The 19838-nt window shown below is 49.1% G+C and overlaps 1 protein-coding gene across 2 annotated transcripts; it reads right to left on the bottom strand.

Annotated features, from left to right (window-relative positions):
• Positions 1 to 1362: 1362 nt before the first annotated feature.
• BOK (BCL2 family apoptosis regulator BOK) lies at positions 1363 to 18639 on the bottom strand. Of its 2 annotated transcripts, none has more exons than XM_032193525.1 (5): positions 18347 to 18639; positions 17070 to 17443; positions 13581 to 13709; positions 7064 to 7227; positions 1363 to 2479 (listed from the first exon to the last, which is right to left on the bottom strand). In XM_032193525.1, exons 2-5 carry the CDS (start codon positions 17290 to 17292, stop codon positions 2354 to 2356), a joined length of 642 nt encoding a protein of 213 aa, XP_032049416.1. In that variant the 5' UTR covers positions 17293 to 17443; positions 18347 to 18639; the 3' UTR covers positions 1363 to 2353. The 2 variants fall into 2 exon arrangements, with proteins under 2 accessions (XP_032049416.1, XP_032049417.1); XM_032193526.1 differs by having other exon boundaries at positions 2378 to 2475.
• Between the last annotated feature and the right edge of the window lie 1199 nt (positions 18640 to 19838).

The raw sequence follows: 19838 nt of genomic DNA, 5'->3' as shown, positions 1-19838 counted from the left end.
TTTATTACACTGACTTAATTGGTGCATTTAACTCTTTATGGTCCTTAATAGTCTCCCTGATACCACTTACTTACGCGAAAAGCAATCATAGCCTTAAGTATTACATTTCAAAACAGCATTTAAATTGAGAAAGGTCTTTACAGCTGCAGTGTCCAACTGTGCTAGCCCCATCACTTCTCACACACCTCATCAAACACGAGGCATGGCAAGGCAAGCTGCATTTCACCAGCTGCTGAACTGTCCAGGTCATGACAGGGGTACCTCCAGATATCAAAAATCTCGTAATTTTTCAGAAGCTTTTATACAACAGCGAAGCCGCATCCCCCCAGTATGCTGCTTTTACTGCATTTATTACAGCTCTGAGGGGATCCTCTCCGTGCTGCTCAAATGGTGGTTAGCTGAGCTCACCATGTGCACTATACCCAGGTTGTTTGTACAGCCAGATCCATCAGGAATCCACAGGAGTAAATCCCAAGTGGGAGAGGTGCCAGCAAAACCCCTAGTGCCAACAGAATTATGTCAGCACGGAAGAAAAAAGTCCTTAGGCAGCTCGGTTTTATCTGGGGAACTGCTGCAAGCTTTACCCAAACAAAAATGCACCCCCCTCGGGGCAACATCGGCTGTATCCATGCGAAGAACTCCACCAGAACCCACCCCAGATTTCAGTAGCATGGCCAAAATAACCACGTTATCTTCTTGGGGTTTCCCTGCATCAGGATTACTTTACTATTGAAAAAGTAGCAGTGAAGTGAGCTGGTAAAGCACTCTTCACTACGGGCGCAGTGAAACAGGCAAAGCCCCGTACATGTGTTGTCAGGGGAGCAGCACATGTGCAAAAGGCTGGAGCAGCGAAAAGAAACGTCTAGACCAGTAAAAGGCAGCACTGCGCAATGCCGTGAACACCCACACACCTCGGCTGGCAGCTCTGTTGGTCAGAGCACGGCACTGCTCGCAGGGATCCGTCCTGACAAGTAAATGCCTTGCTCATTCATAATTTCTGGAAGAAAACTGTGAATTACCTCCAAATGCAGGGCATAGGGAGGGAAATCAGGAAAAAAATAAATAAATAACAGCAAATACTCATATAATGCCCCGTGTTGTGCATGCAGAGCAGCATTTTTCTGAGAGGCCGTGCTCCTGGGAGCAAGGCACTGAGCAGGGTGCCTCCCATGGCAGGAGATGTGACAGGGGAGCAACACGGGTTAAGTTCCAAGCAGGAACCAGGGGAGTTGTAGTTTTAACACATTAACACATTCTACTAGGGAAAAAAGCTGGAGTATTTTTAGCATGGTCTAAGTATTTGTCTCTGCACTGTTTTGGCCTTTTTTGGAATTTTTAACTCTGGAAACAAATACAATACCCTTTGCAATAGTGAAACACCACCTATTTTCTTTTATTTTTTTTGCCACAAAGAAGACTGCAATTTGTCATTCCGATGACATTAAATGAGAAACATATACCAGTTGCTTTTGACACAGCTTTCCCCCTTCGCAACATCAGGCAGCTCACTTACTCTTTCCGTAATTTCTGACCACATCCCCCAGCCTTTCCTACTCACACGTTTAGCTTTGTCTTCATTATAAAATCCAAACCCAAGCCGTTGCTTGAAGGCATTGTCCCTCTCTCCCCTGTTTCAAACATTACATGTGAGCACAGCAGGAGAGGTGAGGGCAAAACCCTTACCAATTCATCACATGCCCTCTGGTCCTGCCCCACACACAGCCACAAAACACCATTTCCAAGGTGCGTCAGAGGGAGAAGCATCTCACAACAGACATTTGTTTCATCCCATGAAGAACCCGCTGCTGAATGATCCCCTGTGGCACACTGTGCCATGGGGAGAGCCCGACAAGCCAGAGGCAGGCTGGAAGGAGGAGGTGGCGTTCAAACACGAGTGCAACAACAAGAACTGACACAAGGCAAGTCCGGGCACCAAGAGGAGAATCACATGCAGCGAGGGAGGGATGCTCCCCCTCTCTTATTTCTATTCCATTTCAAATATCAGCCCCTTCCTCCTCCTCTCTGCCTGGCACTAGCATAAGCATGCAACACGGTCGTAAGGAACAGAGGTCTGACAGTGCCGCAGTCAGCGTGCCCAGGGACTGGCGATGCCCGGGGCGTACCCACGAGTCACCCAGGGAAATGAGGCTCTTGAAAGGATAATGGTGAGAGAGGCTCCTGCGGCTGTCAGAAGGAGACTGTGGTCGGTCGGCTGCTGCCAGCTGAAGGGAGAGGAGAACAAGCCTTTTGTTTGTCCCGGATCTTCTCTTCCTCCTCTTCAGAGGCTGCCATTTCCACTGCTTCTGGAGTGGGGGAGGAGATGGGGCACGGGGCTGCTGCGGGCAGCTCAGGTTCATCTCTCAGGCAGCAGCACGAAGAAGATCGCCTTGAGGAAGTGCCCAAAGCTGCAAACAGCAGCCACGAGCCAGTGGGAGCGAAGGCTGGGATCAGTATTCACAACACACTTCGTGATGTCTGCCTAAGGAAGAGGGAGCAGAGATCGTCAGAGATGCCCAGAATTGTGTCAGCCACCAAACAGACACTCCCACACCAACACGCTGCTTAGCATCACTTTGCCATGCTGTGAACAGACACAGCCACTTGCCCTGACAACTTCTGTGCACAGCAGGTTACTAGATCAGGCTCGAGAGCTCTGTGGAAGGCACTTCCCTCATCCTACATCAACAAGGCAAAGTGTCCACTTCTCGGCCATGCCTGGGGAAAGAAATGCTACATATATTGGTATATTGTCAAGCATTTTCCATTCTCAGTAATGAAATAAAAGAAACTTTCCTCTCCTTTTCAAAAAAGATAGAAAGCCTTGGCAATAGCAGCACTCTCATCCTTTTCTGTAAAGCAAGAAGCTTCCCGGAGGTTGTCCTGTTTAATATCAGCTCAAGTTGCTTGCACTTTTTCTCTTGCCTTAATGTTTTATTTGGAACTCATTCAAGTAAGCCAACCCGCAATTTAAATCTCAAGCAATGCATGCTTTGTTTGTGGAAATATGTCTGCTGGCAGAGATGCCTCCCCAACACATGGGCCAGATATAAAGATCGTTTGGGCAGCTGGTTTCAAGTATTAACAGGAATGGAAGCTGGCCTGCAAGGAACAAAGAACAACAACCCAGCAAATCATGAAGACGTGATCTCGACAGGCATTGGGAGGAGAAGGTGTAAAATATCTGGAGGGAAAAGCGAACAGGACAGAGATAGATAGAAAATCACATCCTTCCAACCCAACCCAACCCGTTCTGTGATTCTCTTATTCTAGAACCAGAAAACAGGCAGGGGACTGAAGGGACACATCCCTGTATCCAGTTACTGAATGCAGCCGCATTGATTCCTCTGCCTTCTACAGACCCAAGTCTGCTGCCAGCAGCCTCACCAGCCATCCCCACAGTGCCGGTGGTTCCTCCCTCACAGGAAAGCCTGAGAGGCTGGCACGCTGCATCACTACACTGCTGCTCTCCGGGGAGCGTTCGGAGACATCAATGTCCCAAATATCTGACAAGCAGAGACTGCAGGAGGAACAAATACAGGCAGTCATGGACAAGACAAACAGGAGGACAGGAGGAAGCTGAATCAGGGCAAGGGGTGTTCCCAAAGGTGAACAACAAGGTGCAGAAATGCTGCTGCCTGCAGCTATAAAAGCACAGGCAAACATCGCAAGCAGCCGTGCCAGCGTACAGCAGAAGATGCTGCAATGTGGCACGAGCGGTTACAGGTCTTTTACCTGTATCGTGGTGGAAAGTAAAATGGGTCTGCCTAAACTTTTCAGTGACAGCTTAGCAAACTTGCCATGCTTTGCCTGAACGGATTCAGCCTGGATCAGGGACTGGAACGGTGTTAAATTTAAAACACAGCTCTGCCAAGCTGCCTCTTCCCTCAGAAAGACAGGTCCCTGTGCCTGCCTGAGCGTGCATCCAGATGTCAGTGCAGCCGATTGCTCCCCACGAACTGAATGGCTCCTGGCTTTAGTGCCTCATGTCTTCTGCAAAACCAGGTAGGCACAGCTGGTGGGTGACAGCCACCGGGATGCGAAAGTGCGACCCCCTTGAAGCTGTGCCATGCCTGCCAAAGGCAAGGACCTCACCCGGCTAGCCATGGCTAGGAACTGCAGTCAGAAGCACTTACAAGCCCGTGTGCTGCTTGCTTAGATAAACAAAATAGCTCAGCTGTTTAACAATTGCCTCGGCTATTGTGATCCAAATAAAGTACGCCAGATAAGGCACTGGAACTGGAAATTTCAAAGCTTTTTGATTAAATAGGTCTTTCAGTGAGGCACTGATAAGCTGTTGTAGTGACAGTTTGATCTTTGCCTGTTAATTATTCATTGAACAAAGTTTGAGTCTCAAGCTCAGAAAACATACATAGCAGCTGCTAAATCTTCCTGTTCTACTCTAAAGCCACTGCCAAAGCTGCACACTCTCCCCAGGGAGAGATGATACCTCCAGGGGTAAATGTTTCCTGTCTCTCCTAAGAAGTTTTGCGTTTGTTTTGTGTTGGGCTGTGGCAGGTGGAGGTTTTCTCCACCCTCCAAAACAGAATCACGAGGCTAGGGATTCCTGGAACGGAGGCGTGTGGGAAACTACTGCTGAGCGGGGACTTCCAAACACCTTCCCAAGGTCTCTGCAGTGGCTTTCCCAAAACAGCTCAGTGTGGTGGTTCCTCTTGGCATGCTTCCTGAGCTGATGTAAAAGAGGTAGGGGCCCTGTGCACAGGGGAAACATGGACTGCAGGCCAAGACAAACTAACAACCAGCTAGGTCGGGTGCCAAACGAAAGGGTCTCCAGTACACAGCTGTTTCATCTGGCCCATTTGTGAACCCAGGCTGGGCAATTTCACACCGCAGTGCCTAGATCAAAAGGAGGAACGCTCAGGGAAACACAGCACATGATGGAAAAAGGATTTGGAGCCTTCCCCCAGGCTGAAGGAACCATGTGTTTCTAGAGGGAAAATATCTCCTTTCCGCAGCCCAAAGTTGTTGATAAGGCTGCAATCAGCACAGCCCAGCAGCTTTTACAGTCATTTTGTCCAAGCGGGGGCAGTGACATTGGCTTCCCTTTCCTAGAGCCAGAGCCTGAGAGCGAGCAGCATAGCTTCAAGGAAAATGTAATGGACATGTGAAGAGGAATGATTGGCACAAGCAGCTAGCAGTGGACAGGGCTTATCTCTCCAGATGGCGAGAGGCAGCTCTGGTCAGGGGGTGGATTTTGTGCCTTGTTTGCTATGCAACAAACTTTCCAAAAATATCCGTTTGGAACTATCAAAACACTTTGTTTAGAAGTCTAATAACGCAAAACAAAAATTAAAACAAGATGTTAACTCACAAGAACATGTACGGTTTACCAAAACAAAGAAACAAGTTAGCTGGAGACTAGGAGGAGACACATTCCTGTGCAACATTCCAATTTTAATGAAACTTTTTTTTTTTTTTTTAAAGGAAAAAATTGTTTCAGAGAAAACATTTCAACCAGCCCCAGCAGGTACCCTGTTAAAGTAAGCCCCACCAATGACGTTGAGGCAGGGATTTCACATGCAGGAACAGTGATACTTGATGAATTGTTTTTTCAGGTTATCCTCTGCAGTATCTTAGCACAATTATGTGTGCAGATGCAAAATGAAACAAATCGGGGCATGCAAATCAATGGTTCCTCTTCAGCCCAACCAACCAGTTCCTCAGCCCAGCTGGCCTCAAAGAGACATAGCTTTAGAAAGGGCAGGGATGATTGAAGATGGCAATGACCCTTAGGAAATGCAAGGGATCTAAAATCAGAACACTGCCTACTTTTCCAGTTGCCCTCCAGCAGACAGGTGCCTTCATCCCTGCAGAAGCCAGGTTATGGGGATGACTATAGGCACACTTGGGAACTCTCAGCACAGAGGAGCAATGCTCAGTTTGGAAAAAGATCCCCTCTCTGGGCCGGAGATTGGTGGGGAGCTTGCCCCTTTCCTGGCAGCTCAGGAATAAATGTCACCTCTCGGGAAGGAAAGACTGTGCCACTGCAGCTCAGCCTGGAAGGAGTGCATGCCTTGGGAACAAGATGTCTCCTGAGCTCTGTGGTGTCATATGGGAACATTTAACTCCAGACAGCATCTGCCAGGCGGTACCAAAGGGATTTTGGCTGTATCTTTCCAATAAGTGTCTATATCCCTGCCAGACTGGCACAGAGACCCAGAGAGAGACGTACATCGCCCAGCTTCCAACCCTGACCCTAGATGACCACTCATCTCAGGCTTCTGGGGAGCTCACTAGAAAGGTGTCTGGCTATTCCACAGTGCCTAAATAAAGCTCTTGCTTTAACCAGTGCTCCACTGCGGTGCATTTTATTTCCCATGGGGTAAAGAGAGAGCCAAAGAAATCAGATGGGTATAGCCAACTGGTGCTTGTACCATGCTCCAACACAACACTGTGCCACAACCACAGTTTCAGGGCAGGTCAGTGAAAGCCAAGAGCCCTCCCAGCCCTATCAATAAGTGTTAGCAGTGCCCTTCAAAGCATAAGTGCCCTACAGTTTGAGCTACATCAGAAGTTACTCACGGAGCACCACCAGGTCAGGGATGGCACGAACTACCAGGTTTTAATAACCCTCTAAATTTCCTCATGGTGGCAAGTTACATTAGTATATAATCTCTGATTTGGGAACTGTGGGGCAGGTGGAATGGGAAATAAGCTGGCAGGCCTCATTTATTCAGTTTCAAGAAAACAGCTGCCCAAGAGGATGGCTGCTATTTGCAGTCTCCAACTACAACTGGCTGGAAGCTCCAGACAGGTTCGAGACAGGAACAGAACAGCAGTGGGTTGGGATTGAATTAGTCCAGCACAGACATGCAGGAGGCTGAGGACCAGAACAGCAGGTGCTGTCACAGACAGGACCAGGAGGCAGTGACAGAGCTCTATGGAGCCTAGCACAGGTGTAGGACAGTGGTGGCCACGGGGCAGTGGCAGAATCTCACTCAATGTTTTTCTGCATAAAGCTGCAGCGGGGGCGCTCTCACTTCCTTTAACTGGGGTATTTCCTGGTGTGCGTGTGTGGAAGCAAAGACCATACAGCCTCTCTTACCCAGCCTCCTCGCCTTTTCAGCCATGTCACCAAGGTCTTGCGGACGAACTCTCCCAGACAGTCGACAATGGTGTGCACCATGGCTGGCTGTGCGTGCCGCACGCAGTCCACCGCCAGCCCCGCCGCCACCGCGTAGAGAGACACCACCTTGCCCCATGTTATTCCTAGGAAAAAAAGAGAGGTATTTCAGCTTCACACATGAGCACACCACTCGGAGCATGCCACTTTCTAGCTCAGAGGAGCCTGTTCCAATGTGACAGGAAAAGCACGTAAGAGATGAGCATCCACACGGTCAGTTGTACTCTGATACAAGAACAAAAGCGGAGGCAAAACTACAGAGATGAGGAGGTTGGGATGCTCTGAGAAGCTAGGGACCTCTCTCAGCCTCCACCAACAACCAGGCAACTTCAAGAGTTTGGGTCCCCTGCCTGCAATATTTAACACTGCATATCCCATCCCACTGAGAGCGGTGCAGGGATGGGAGTGCCTGTCAGTCATCTAATTTCCCTAAAGCAGAGCCTCCTGCCAGGCTGACCTGCCATTAGTGAGCGCCCTGTGGAGGTTGCCCCAGCAGCAGCCATCTTCCTGTTGATGCTGAAGAAACACACTAAAGCCCAGCTCTGGGTACCAGCCAGCCTCCCTGGGGCTCCCTTGCAGTTTTCCAGCACCACTGAGTATAATCCTCCGTGCTCACACACTGCAGCCAGCAATCCCTGATCAGACTCTTTGTCAGGACCAGTGACCTGGAAATGCAACCCTTTTGCATGCATGGAGAAGAACTACCACCACCATGTGGGTTTCCTTTGGCTCTGCTGGGAAGTTTACTACCCCCCTTAATTTATGATCTGGAATACAGTATTTGACAAGCATTTTGGGAAGTATTTTACAGTGAGAGATCCCTCCGGAGCCTTTCCAAGGTCTGTCCCAAATGTAGACAGAGGCCAGGTGAAGTTTTAGTTGTTTAAAGAAAACACAAAATCATTCTTGCGAGGTTGCAACAAGAAAGAAAACAGGTATGAGGGAGGAAAGGCAGATAGTTGTTTAGCCACTAGATCTAGGCACCAGAAGGGGTTAAACACATGATATAGAAACTGGATGTGCTCAGCAATCTATCAGCTAAGAAAGCCTTGAATATAATTTAAATTTAAAAGACCCTTCCTCTTTCCTTTATTGCCATCCCAGACCCTGAGGCATCCCGAATATCTCTCTAGGATGGGGCCTGAAAGTCCTGGTGTCTGCTCACACTGCAGCAGAGCACATCTCTTTAACATACGTGCAGGTGTGAAAGCATTTCTGGGGTTCTTCCACTTGATGCCTCAAAAGCGACGCTCACACTAACACCTTTAGGAATTACTTTTTTATTAGTAAAAATGTGCAAAACTTTACAGAGAAACTATTCAAACATCAGTCATAGGAATGGCTTGTTAGACTGGAGACAATCCATTTACTGTTCCAAAAAAAAAGCCATTTTTCTACTCATGACTGATGCAAGATCAAAATCTCCAGCAGATCCTTTTGCAAGGCACTGTAACAACAATAACCCCGCAGTTGGTCAGTCTGCTGTGATCCTCTGTCCTTCACCAGCACTATCCGCAGGATCAGAGGAAGTTATTAATGTAGCTAAATTGGCTGTTATTTGCATTCTGATGTTATTTTCTGAGTCGGCTCTGCAGGTCCCCTCCCCAGAGCTGTCACTCAGGAAGTTCACTGCCTGTGTGGTATTCACACTATTTATCTCTCTTTCTCACATTGTGTGTCACCATGACAGCCAGCAAAACAAGCCAGGAAGAGGCTATAAAACCACATGAGAAAACACCAGGCTGAAGGTTTCTCCTAGCAAGGCAGAGGCTGTCCTGAGGTAGGCCAGTACCTCTCCACCCAAAGAAAGAGGCTTTAGGAGGTTACCTGTCACCATCCATGACCTCCCGGACCAGCATCTCAGCTGGCTTATAACCAGTTTTGTGTCAGCCTCTTACTGCCATCCTGTGTCCCCACAGAAATGTGGCTCCTTGCATTTTGAGTTACATGAACTGAAGTTACCCAAAATCGTAGGGAACAGTCCAGTAGTTTATTCCCAAGCTTTTACTGATGCTCTTCACTCCTAAATATCTAAAGCAAGCCCACTGGTTTCGGGACATTTACACAGCAGTAACCAAGACTGGAGCTCTGGTCACCCCAGTAAAAAGGTAGCTTTAACTTTGTTTTAAACCCAACTGTCTAACAGGAAAAAAAAAAAAAAAAAGTTCTTCCACACCCTAAGAAAGACGTATTAGACCTCTGATTTCCCTAATACACAGCAAACCATCTTGCTCTATGGACATGTTGGTCCAGCTACAGCCTTCCAAGAAGGATAGAAGGAAAGCCCCTTCAGCTCTTGTGTTCTCTGTCACAGTTGCTACATAGTGGTGTAGGGTGATGAGTTTTTGGATTAATATTTCTGGTGTAGGGTGACCAATTCTTGGATTCTTGATATTTCTCAACAAGGGCCTGCATGAGGTGAACCCCCCTCAGCACACGGATGGAGCACCCTCTCCTTTCACACAGAGGCACCCCCTGCCTCAGGAGGGCTCCAGCGGCCAGCAGCCCCGCAGCAGGTCCCAACCTGCGCTCCCACAGGACTCCAGCTTCATTTGCTCTTCTCTCAAGGACTGCCTTGTCAGTGGCACCGTGTGGAGTTGTATCTGGCCAGTGCCTGAGAAAGGAGCATTGTCTTGCTCCAAATTCCTCTAAGGCCAGGCTGCCATCCACAGGGGCTGCTCGTCTCCAGGTGCTGCTGAGGGACAAGTGATTCGCAGCTCTCTGTTGTGTGTGAGAGAGTGGAAAAGCAGTCCTGAATGCAGCGATTAAAACAGAGATCGCCCTAAAACTTCTATCCACAGAGGTTGAAAAAAAGGATGCAGAACATGTGAAAAGCTGCTTAGAAGGAATCTTTAAAAATAAGAAATACACGTCGCAGACTCAAGGCCAGCCGTGGAGCTGGAGGCATGTAAACACTGGCGAGCCCAGGGGAAAATGAATTAGCAGGAAAGAACTGCTCTTGAAACTGTTCCCACTGCATATCAGCTTGTCTGCCCCAGGGGGAGCACGAAGAGCCATGAGACACGACTGTGCAGTCTCCAAGCACCATGCTATCCAAGGTTACCCAAATAAATTTCCCTTTGCTCCACTCAGCATCAAAGTCTAACTTGCAAATCAGGCTTAAGAGTAATATGATCAAGTGCTACATTTCAACAGCTGGGAGAATATGGTCAGACACAATACACTTCCCTCTGGTGAAGAGAACGATGCCAAGAGGAATGTGCACAAGGCAGGAAGCTCATCTCATAAAGCCTAAGTGATGTGGCAGCCGTGAGATGCTGCAGGGGAAAGTGTTTTCTCATGACAACCCGTTAACCACACATCCCTGCTCCTCGTCGTACAGGGTTCACTTCAGCCAAAGCACTCTTGAGTGAAAACTTACCAGCACCCATATAAAATCAGGACAAGACCTCTTTTAGAGAGCCCTCATGCCTAGCAGTGCTTACTGACTGGGAAATTGTTTCCTTTAGGAAAGGAAAACGCATCTCCCTTTTCTTCTTCTGTCCTTCCACCAAGTGACCCCTTCCTTCGGGGATTTATTTAAACAGTTATTGTAAATGCCAGCTCAGCCAGGCCCCAGTCCAAAACCTGTTAAAGTCAGTGGAAAATCTCCTGCTGGCTCCAGAGCAGCTTTGGACCACCCGGCAGAACCAGCTGTACTGTCCCTGAAGATGAGTGAGGCTCTGAGTGTGCTCAGAGGGGATTAACTCGTGAACTGATGCTACTGAAGATCCCTCCATATCCAAAACAGGTCAGGGCTCTGTCGTGCCAGGCTCTGCACAGGCAGGCTCTCCTTTACTAGGATAACTAACAGCTTGTTAGAAACAGGGAAGGAAAATACAGCTTGAACGTTACCGTGCTCTGTGACCTGCTCACTTTCTGCCTATAGTCTCAGCTGTTAATCTTGCTGTAACTGGGATTTGAGCTGTCCGTGCTACACCAGAGGAAAGGCAAACTTGAGATCAGTGGAACAGACAATGCTGTAAAGTTGACTAAGTTGACTACATCACAAGCACCCATGCAGAGGCATCAACCAGGGAGCCAAATGTCCTCAGTCTTCCCTTCTTGAGATGTCCACCCAAAGCTTCTACTTTGTCCAGATGCGTAGACAGTGGGGATAGCACGTAAGCACTGCCAGAGGTACAGTGTGAAGATCTGAAACCTCTCCAGCAAGACAGGGTCAAAATCCCCAACTCCCTTGCTGCATAGGCATTGCATGCCACTAATGGGACTCTCCAGACTGTTTAGGCCTGGCAGTTTCAGACTGTGGCTGTTTTCTTAATAAACTGGACAGTGAAAAACAGGGTCAGATGCTTTAGCTATTGGTAATTGGCTTGAAAATTCAGACTGTATTTGAGCTCTCTGGTTTCCTTTGCTTGGTAAGAGCCTCTTTCCTCTGAACTATGAAAAAAAAAAAAAAGGAATGAATGTCTGGCTGCCACAGCCAACTCTGATTTGCTGGATTTAGCATTAAATGTTGAGTCTTGAGACTGCAACTAGGACTCAAGAATGTTAAAATCAGCAAACTATTCCCCCTCTGCCACCCGGCAGCAAGAGAACTTACAATAATTAATTGATACAAGTGATTGAACACAGAACCCCTGCTTCATAGTCACAAGTTTTCTTGCTAGTTGGTATGAGGCAGATATGGGAAAGAGGACACAGAGCACCAGGGAGGTTTGAATCCATTTCCTGCGCAGCCAGCCATCTGCCAGCAATTTATGCAGAATGGTGTCCCCAGACGAGGGGCAGCACTGGCTGCAGAGCTTTAGTCTTTGTATCTAAAATGCTCCCAAAGTCTCTGGTATTTCCAGCCTCAAAGGGCTGAGTCTGGATCCCATTCTCACCATCCTGAAAACCCCATGGTTAAAGCCAAGAGTTAAAATTTCTAGCTTTACTTTCAACAAAAAACATTTTACACCGCCCAAAATTTTCACCCAACTCCTGAGCTGGGAACTTGAAGAGCAAAAAACGCAGCTCTCGATGCGTCTGTCAAAACATGCTGGCAAGGGCATGGCTCCCAGAAGCCAGCAGGGATTTCTCCCCAGCGTCATGTTTATGCAGCACAGCAGCGCACACAGTCTGCACCACCTGTACCCATTCAGCTTTCTGGCTTAATTCCCTCTGTCACTTGGGCTGATGCAGTCAGCTATACTCATCTAAGAAGATAAACTGCTTACCTGCACTGCAAACACCCAAGCCTGCAAACCTGACCTCCGTTTTTTTCTGTAAGCCTTGGCATAATTAAAGCTCAGCTCTAAAAGGACAGGACAGGGCACCTGTACTTGGAGCACAGTCACACTCAGACATTCCTGCTGTGTTTGCCTGGCTCTTGCTTTCTGAGCCCACACTGCCTACCAGGCCAGGCTAGTGCAAAGGCAACCTGCATTCCAGGAAGGCTCTGAAAGGACATTGAGGGCTACACTAGCTACAAAATACAAGTCTATCCACTTCTTATGACACAGTTTCTATGTCCCTGATCCAGGGAGAAAATCTGCCTTGCTAAACCTGACAGGAGCCCGGCTTTAGTATTCCCTCTCAGATCTCTGTTGCCATCTGTTGCTGTTCCGGAGAGGATCTGCGCTCTGCATCACAACACACTTCAGATCTGAAGTCCAGGATGTCAGCACAGGGCTTCTCTGGTGTGTCAGTGGCTCCCGTGCAGTTTATGCTCTGAAAAATGTATAGCTGACTGTGAAGATAAAAAGGTTTTGAGCATGGAAGCCTGCTTGAAAGTACAGCAGAAACTGTTTTCGGGGGAGGCCAAGGCTCCCTCGCAGGAATGCAGCACAGAGTGGAGTTTTGCTTTTGTCAGTAACCTCCAGGAGCAAACAGAAGCAGAACACTCACACCTAGGCAATGGAGAAGCTCAGACAACCTGCTTGTGGGGAACAGCTAGCCACGAGGACCAAGGTCCCGTCTCTGGCTCTGAGGAAGGAGAAGCAACTGAAAGCAGCAGGCACCATTGCAGCTCTGGCTATTGCTGAGGGAAAGAAAGCCAGGAAGAGGGGAACTCCCTTGTGATGAGATGGTTCTGGCTCTAACAGCAGCAGCATGAGCTGGAACAAGGGAGACTCCCATGTAATGAATCTTCTCTGGCTGCCAGTGGTGAGCGAAGCAGCTTGGAATGAGTGACATCCCTGTGCAATGAGGTAACACCACCTCCTCAGGAGGAAGGGCAGGAGATGGCTTCTCGAATGAATGAGAACCTGCCAGAAGGATGTACAAAATAGGGCATTTCCCTGCCAGAACAACAGAGCACGGACGAGCCCTCATTAAATCATTACAGCAGGGCAGGTGGCCAAACTGCCCGCAGCTCTTTCAGAAAGCAGGCCCCACCTTGCAGGCCATCCCAGAAACATGCCTTCTCCGAGAGAGGCAGCCCCTTCCCGGCCCTTTCCACCCCAGCCCTGTCTGTGTATCTATCTGTGTGCAGTACCTGCAGTGAAAATCTGCGCGGCTACAGCCAGGAAGGCGTCCGTCACCACCGTCTCCGAGTGCAGCGAGATGTTCAGCTGGCGGGCGATGTTCCGGTAGACGTTGGGGCGAATGTATTCCAGCTCATCTCCTGGAAGCAAGCAGGCAGGAGTCAACGCACAGGGCACTAGGTCCATGCCAGAATGACCACTGGGGTCATCTCTCGTGTCCCCCTGGCCCCAGCTCCACCTTGCTTTAAACAGGCAGCAGAGTTCTTAGGGTGATTTAGAGGCAACCCCCCTGCATCTCCTCCCTTCTTCCCTAATGCCCTTTATGCCTGGGACATCTAAAGGGAGTGGTACCAGTGGCGTGGCTGCAGCCATCCCTGATACAAATGGTGTTCCCAGGCTGGCTGTCAGTCAGAACCCAGCAAGTGCCTGCCTTTACCCCGCTACAGGAGACAGGCCTGAGAGAAACAAAGCCATCCCCATTTTTTTTTTCAGAAGTGAGAAGGAGGCATGTCCACCTGCGTAAGCTTTTCAGAGATACGCCCTTTCTCAGCCTGTACAAAAACGCCTTATTATGAGAGTGACTCAAGAATGCTGCAGGCTGATGAGAGCCAAGAATCCACCCAGAGCCACACAACATGAAGTGAGCAAAGAGGAGCCCAGCTCAGCTACTTTGTGCTACCACAGGCAGAGAGCATCGACCTGGAGTTTCTTGTCTCCTCCAAAGGGATCCTTTGCCTGCCTGGCTCCTCAGCAGCAAGGATCCTGACACAGACAGAGGATGTGCTTTCAGCTCCAGGTTGTGTTTTCCCCCATCTGGGAAATGGTTGAAGGTGTTACCTCTAATGGCTATTTAACGAGGGTGGCCGAGATGCTGTGGGAGCATTACACGATGCAAACACTGCAGGGGACTGAGGCTCTGTGCGTGTAGGTTCCTGTTTGGCGATCTAGATTGAAAAGGATGCCCCTCATCCTTCTGCATGGGCATGTCCAGGGGAAGAGGAGAGCTGTCACAGCCCCCTGCCATCCCCCTGCAGCACCCAGGTGTCCTGTCCCAGCCACAGGGCAGCCGGTCCCCCTGAAAATGTCACTACGTGGGAGCTGAAAAGGAAAGACATCACCGCCGCCAGGAGCTTGCTGCAGAGGCATTAGCTGCTCAGCCTGAATTCATTGAACCGGTCACTGGCACTCAGCCCAGCACGGGCAAAGCCTGGCTTTGGAGAAGTCCACAAAGGAACTGTGGCGGCCCTTTGTGCCCATGGGATTGTTGCACACAATCTGATTGCGAGAGGAAACCCTGCACATGTGTGGCCAGCCCTGATAAGACGAACCATTCGACAGCTGTTCTCACCCCAAAGGGAGCTCACAGGCTTCCCTGTGGCTGCAAGAAGCCTTGCCCTGAGCCCAACGGGGAGGATGGGGAGTGGGACAGGCTGGGATCAGCACATGGTAGTCTGCCACTGGGAGAGCTTTTAACAAGCAGCGACTGAAGGACTGAGATGAGATCAGGGCCCCCTTGGATTGGAAGCACACAGCCCGGCCCCACAGCAATACACAGAGCAGCGGGGGAAGGAAAATGTGCAGCAAAGAAGTCCCAGGATCACTGCTGGCATCCTTCAGGGTCTGTTAACTGACTGGCTGCACAATTTGTGATATTCAGAGCAATTTCTGTGCTTCTCCTCTTTCCTGCAGCAATCTTGGAAGGGCAAGCAGGGCAGCAGCAGCAGTTTCCACAGGCAGGAGCTCAGTTCAGAGGAGAAAAGGCACTTGTCTGGGTTTTGCCCACAGGAGTGAGGAGTTCAGATAAACCAGACCTATGCCACGTATGGCAGGTGGCTCTGAGGTGTCTCATTTGGCCATACAATTAGGTTTTACGACACATGATCAGTTAATTGCACTGGCCAGTTGCTAAGCCGCACTGAGCTGATGCTGCCCAAGAGTTTGCAGCTGCACAGCCTGTGGCCAGCACCTCTGTTGGCCCACCAGCCAGCTCACCGGGCCCTGCTGCCTTGCCATGTACGAGAGGAGTAGGAAATCCCTTGAGTTCTCATCTCCACAGGATTCTCAGCACTAGCACAAAGCAAAAACTGCTCTGTCCAGTAAGCAGCCGCAGCCTACAGCGCCTGGTAGGAGCCAGATACCACATGGCCTTGCCCTAGGTATGGCCACAAAGGGAAAAGGAAGGGACAGCCATGTGGCAGGTGGCGTTTCTGAACAAACAGGGTGGAAGCTACTTGTTATCCAAACAAGAAGGACTGTTCCCCTTCTCGTTGCATGGGTATCATGGCTCTCCACAAACAGATTTGTTCAGAGAAGGCGCCAAGTTCCCGGGACCATCAGCCAAATCTTTCCATCTGGACATGAATAAGTAACAGGAGAGTCACCCAGGAGACGCCTTCGGATCCAGTCTGCCACCTGCTTGCCCTTTAGCATGCTCCTGGCCACCCACAGACCTGCCTGAAAGCAGCCCCCAGCCCAGGCAAAGAACTGGGGGGACAAAAGGGCCACCAGACTGACAGAAAAACACACAAACAAACAAAAATGGATTAGTCAGCACAGGAGAGGAAAAATTGTAAAAGAATAGTAATAAAAAGGCCACACAGAAGAAGAACAGCTATGCCCTAAAAAGAAATTTGGGATAACATCAAACAGAAGCGGAAAGAAAGAGGAGAAAGTGGAGAAACCAGTCTGGTCCTGAGTTGGCTAGGCCCACTTAAAGGTTGCTTCACCAGACTTATTTGAACTTTGGTGTAATTAAATCAGATGCAAATGCTAATGGTAGCTTCCAAGCCAGATGTGAACTGATATTCCAGCCTGCAGGCAAAGAGGGATGTTGGAAGCCACCTCCAAGAAGCAGAGTGCTGGGTCTTGCTGAAGGAGTAAGGTAAACAACAGCAAATGAAACATGCCGTCAACGCGCTGTCACTGGAAAGCAGCTTTTGTAAAATCTCCAGTGCACGCAGTCTAAGCAATTACCCCCAAATTAAACAGCCCTGCAGTTAGGTGAGCTGCTGCTGAAGCCCAGGTGTGGAGCCACCAGTGCTCTACCAGACGCCAGGCTGGGTTGCGTCAAGGCAGCCAAGTCACCAGGGCCTGGAGAAAACACCGCAAAACCTGTTTAAAATGCAAAGCTGACAAAAACTACTGAAAGAACTAAAACTCTTACACAGCTACAGTCTTATGCGGATAAAATTGGTTTGCTGTTGGGCTTTGTCGGACTGCATCATACCTTTTAGCTGTCGTAAGTCCTCAGAAAATGCAGCTCTGCAGAACCAGGGTGCAGAGCGATGCCCCAAGGAACTAAGGAAATAAATGCAAGGAGCTGTGCAGGGAAATCACCAAAAGCAAATTCCAGAGCTCACAGCAGAGAACAAAAGCCTCTGTATCATCACACAGAGAGCCTCTTGGCACTCATCAGTCCCAGAAACCACAGGCCCCTTCTTAGTCTGGTCTGAACTGCTCCATGCAGGACTCACTTCGCACCCATGCCTGCAGGGACTTACCCAGCCGCAGCAGTATGGTGGACACCTCGGCCAGCTTCCCGCCAGGCACTGGCGCATTGCACTCAGGTTTGCTCCAGCTGACACCTGCTCGAACCAGCCTTGAATTTATGTAGTCTCTGCAAAGAGCCTTAGCTTGGGACACAAGCTCCTTGTCAGTGGGAGACCTGTCAAACACCTCCATCACCTCTGCAGCGAAGACTGAGGATCGGCGAAGCACTTCCATCCTCCGCTGCTGCACCCACGCCTCTGCATGCACTCGCTGGGAGGCTGACCCGATGCCTCAGGGTCTGCAGGAGCTGCGTGGCAATGCACAGCTCTCCCGATCCGTCACAGCTTCCAGCAGCTATTCTCAAAAAGCCGGTCTTTCATTTTACCTGCCGAATAAGAGCCTCTGTAAGTCCTCTAGGCACACAAAGATGCAAGTCAGAAGCCAAAATATTATACTGTACAGCTAAGCTAAGGTCAGTAGTATTGCACTTTGAAAAGATCTGTCTCAGTGAATCTCACAGACAAGTGCCCAAGTCTTCTTCCTTCAGCTACTCTGACTTCCACTGGCAGCGTGGCCCGCAGAGGGGCTGCAGTTGTGCACCACCTATGTGTTTTCTCTTTTCCCTTTCAGATACAGCAGCCCTAGAATCACACTTCAGAGAGACGGGATGGTCAGGACATGGAAACAATTCACAGAATGTATAGACAACCTCAGCTCGTTTCAATTAAACTGGAAAAAAAAAAAAAAAAAAAAAAAGAATCCTGAATACCAGCTACAGTAACCCAGTAACCTCAACCAGATGCAGACAGGAATTCCAGCTCAGTAGGTCCTGGATGTTTCTGAAGAAATGGCCCTAATGAATTGCAGGAACACGGGTACGGGAGCATTTCAAAGGTCTTACTAGTTCTTAACTCCAACAGAAGACCAGGTCTTTATCACCGTCAGTTTTTGATTCTGCAGCTTTTCTTTCTTTTTCTATTTTTTTAAAGGAACATACATATTGCTACTCAAAATACTTTAGAAACAGCAGAGAGAGCGAAACAGAAAGCAAATTCCAAAGAAAGTTTCCAAGTGTGAATGCCTAAAGAGAAAATTTTAAATTTCTTCAGTCACTTGAATTCATCTGTTGATTTTTTAACCCAGTGCAGCTTTTGAAATCAGTCAGACCAAAGCCTTTATTCAGGTATTTTAAATCTCCAGTTTTAGACATCAGCGTGCCTTAATGAATTTCCAGCTAAACAAAGCCCATTCCTTTTGTCCTTCTCCACAACAACAAAAATGCATTTACCTCTCACGTGCTGCCTTTTCCCCTTCAGTGATTGCTTTTGGGGTTTGGATCCGTGCTTGCTGGGAGGATGGGGACCACAGAGCCCCAGACGATGCTCCGAGGCCACTGTCAAAGCGCCGTGCCACCAGGCAGGCAGTGCCACTCAGCCTCCCGGGGCTCCGAGGCCACTGTCACAGTGCGGTGGCACCAGGCGGGCAGTGCCACCCAGCCTCGCACCCTTCTGCACCCGCCGGGAGCCCTGGGGCTTGCCCTGCTGCTTTTAAGGGACCCAGAGGCAGAGGAAAGCTGCTGGCTTTAGCCTTGTAAGGAAGATGAAATAACCAGGAGGTGGGGTTGCTGAACACGCTTTCTCCTCCCCTCGCTTCCCTCTTAAGGAGGTTCGCTGGCAGCCTTGGATGTTCTGCTGAGATGCGAAGACAGGACACCGGAGTCGGTGTTTTGGGCGGCCACTGGTGGGTCCAAAACACTGGAGGTGAACGGAGAGCTACGACGTGGGGCAACACAAGTGATGCTTACCTTCCCCAGAGCCAGGAGCAGCCAGGTTAAACAAAATCGAAGCGACTTTGCAGGTGGAAAATAGTTTGTCGAGACTGAAATGCTTTGCAGGAAAGTGCCCATTTCATTTCATTGTGTTAAAAAATCTAACATACAAAGTTTAAGGAAAACATTCCAATTCATTCCAACATATTCCAAAGTTATTCTCAACGTCAGCTTCTTGTTGCATGACCATTGTATTAATGCCACGATTCTCAGCTTTGTTCCTCTGGGCGTGTGATACCATTTCACCTCAATAAACCATGTACAAATGTTGACTTTTTTTGTTTCTGCCAGTTTGGAACAAAGGAGGCTTCAGAAACAGAAGTTTCCTGCAGAAAAATAGGTTCTACCAGCCCAAACACAAACGTTCCCCAAGAAATACGAAGCTGTAGGCTGATAACTGAGAACATGGCGTGTTCACAACGCTTCCTTCCCAGAAGGAGGTCAGAAGCAAGAGGTAACCGCTGCCATCTCTCGCCTGTCGCCTTTGAGAAAAGACAGAGGCACCTCTAGAGGAGCTGATTGCCAAAAACGAGCACAACCTGCACCACTGCCGGTCTTGAAGGAACAACTGACCTGTATGTAACACCTTGCTGTATGATGTATCGAGGCCTCGCCTATCAGGGTCAATTCGACATACGTGTATACAGCAGCAGTTAGCTCAGAACCCCTGCCTTGCCTCGACACGAAGTACCAGAAGTAGTTGCCCAAAGATTCTCTCTGAAGATTGTGTCTTTATCCTCTTGCCTTCCTCAAATTTAAATCTAATCACTGCAGACTGAGATCTGTCCCATGACAATTGAGAGCTGGTGCTGCTGCCTGTCCCTAATACACACCTTTGCAGCAAGCAGCCCATGGTCTCCTGGAAAATCATACCTTTGCCTTTGCAATTCTGCTGGTTGAGGCATCATTACAATTACGTCTAAGCCTCCTGCGGCAGCTGACAGCTTGAAAC

The sequence above is a fragment of the Aythya fuligula genome, chromosome 9 (assembly GCF_009819795.1).
Source record: "Aythya fuligula isolate bAytFul2 chromosome 9, bAytFul2.pri, whole genome shotgun sequence".
Taxonomy (NCBI): domain Eukaryota; kingdom Metazoa; phylum Chordata; class Aves; order Anseriformes; family Anatidae; genus Aythya; species Aythya fuligula.
The sequence above is the reverse complement of the archived record's forward strand: the minus strand, read 5'-3'. Positions and strand labels throughout refer to the sequence as shown.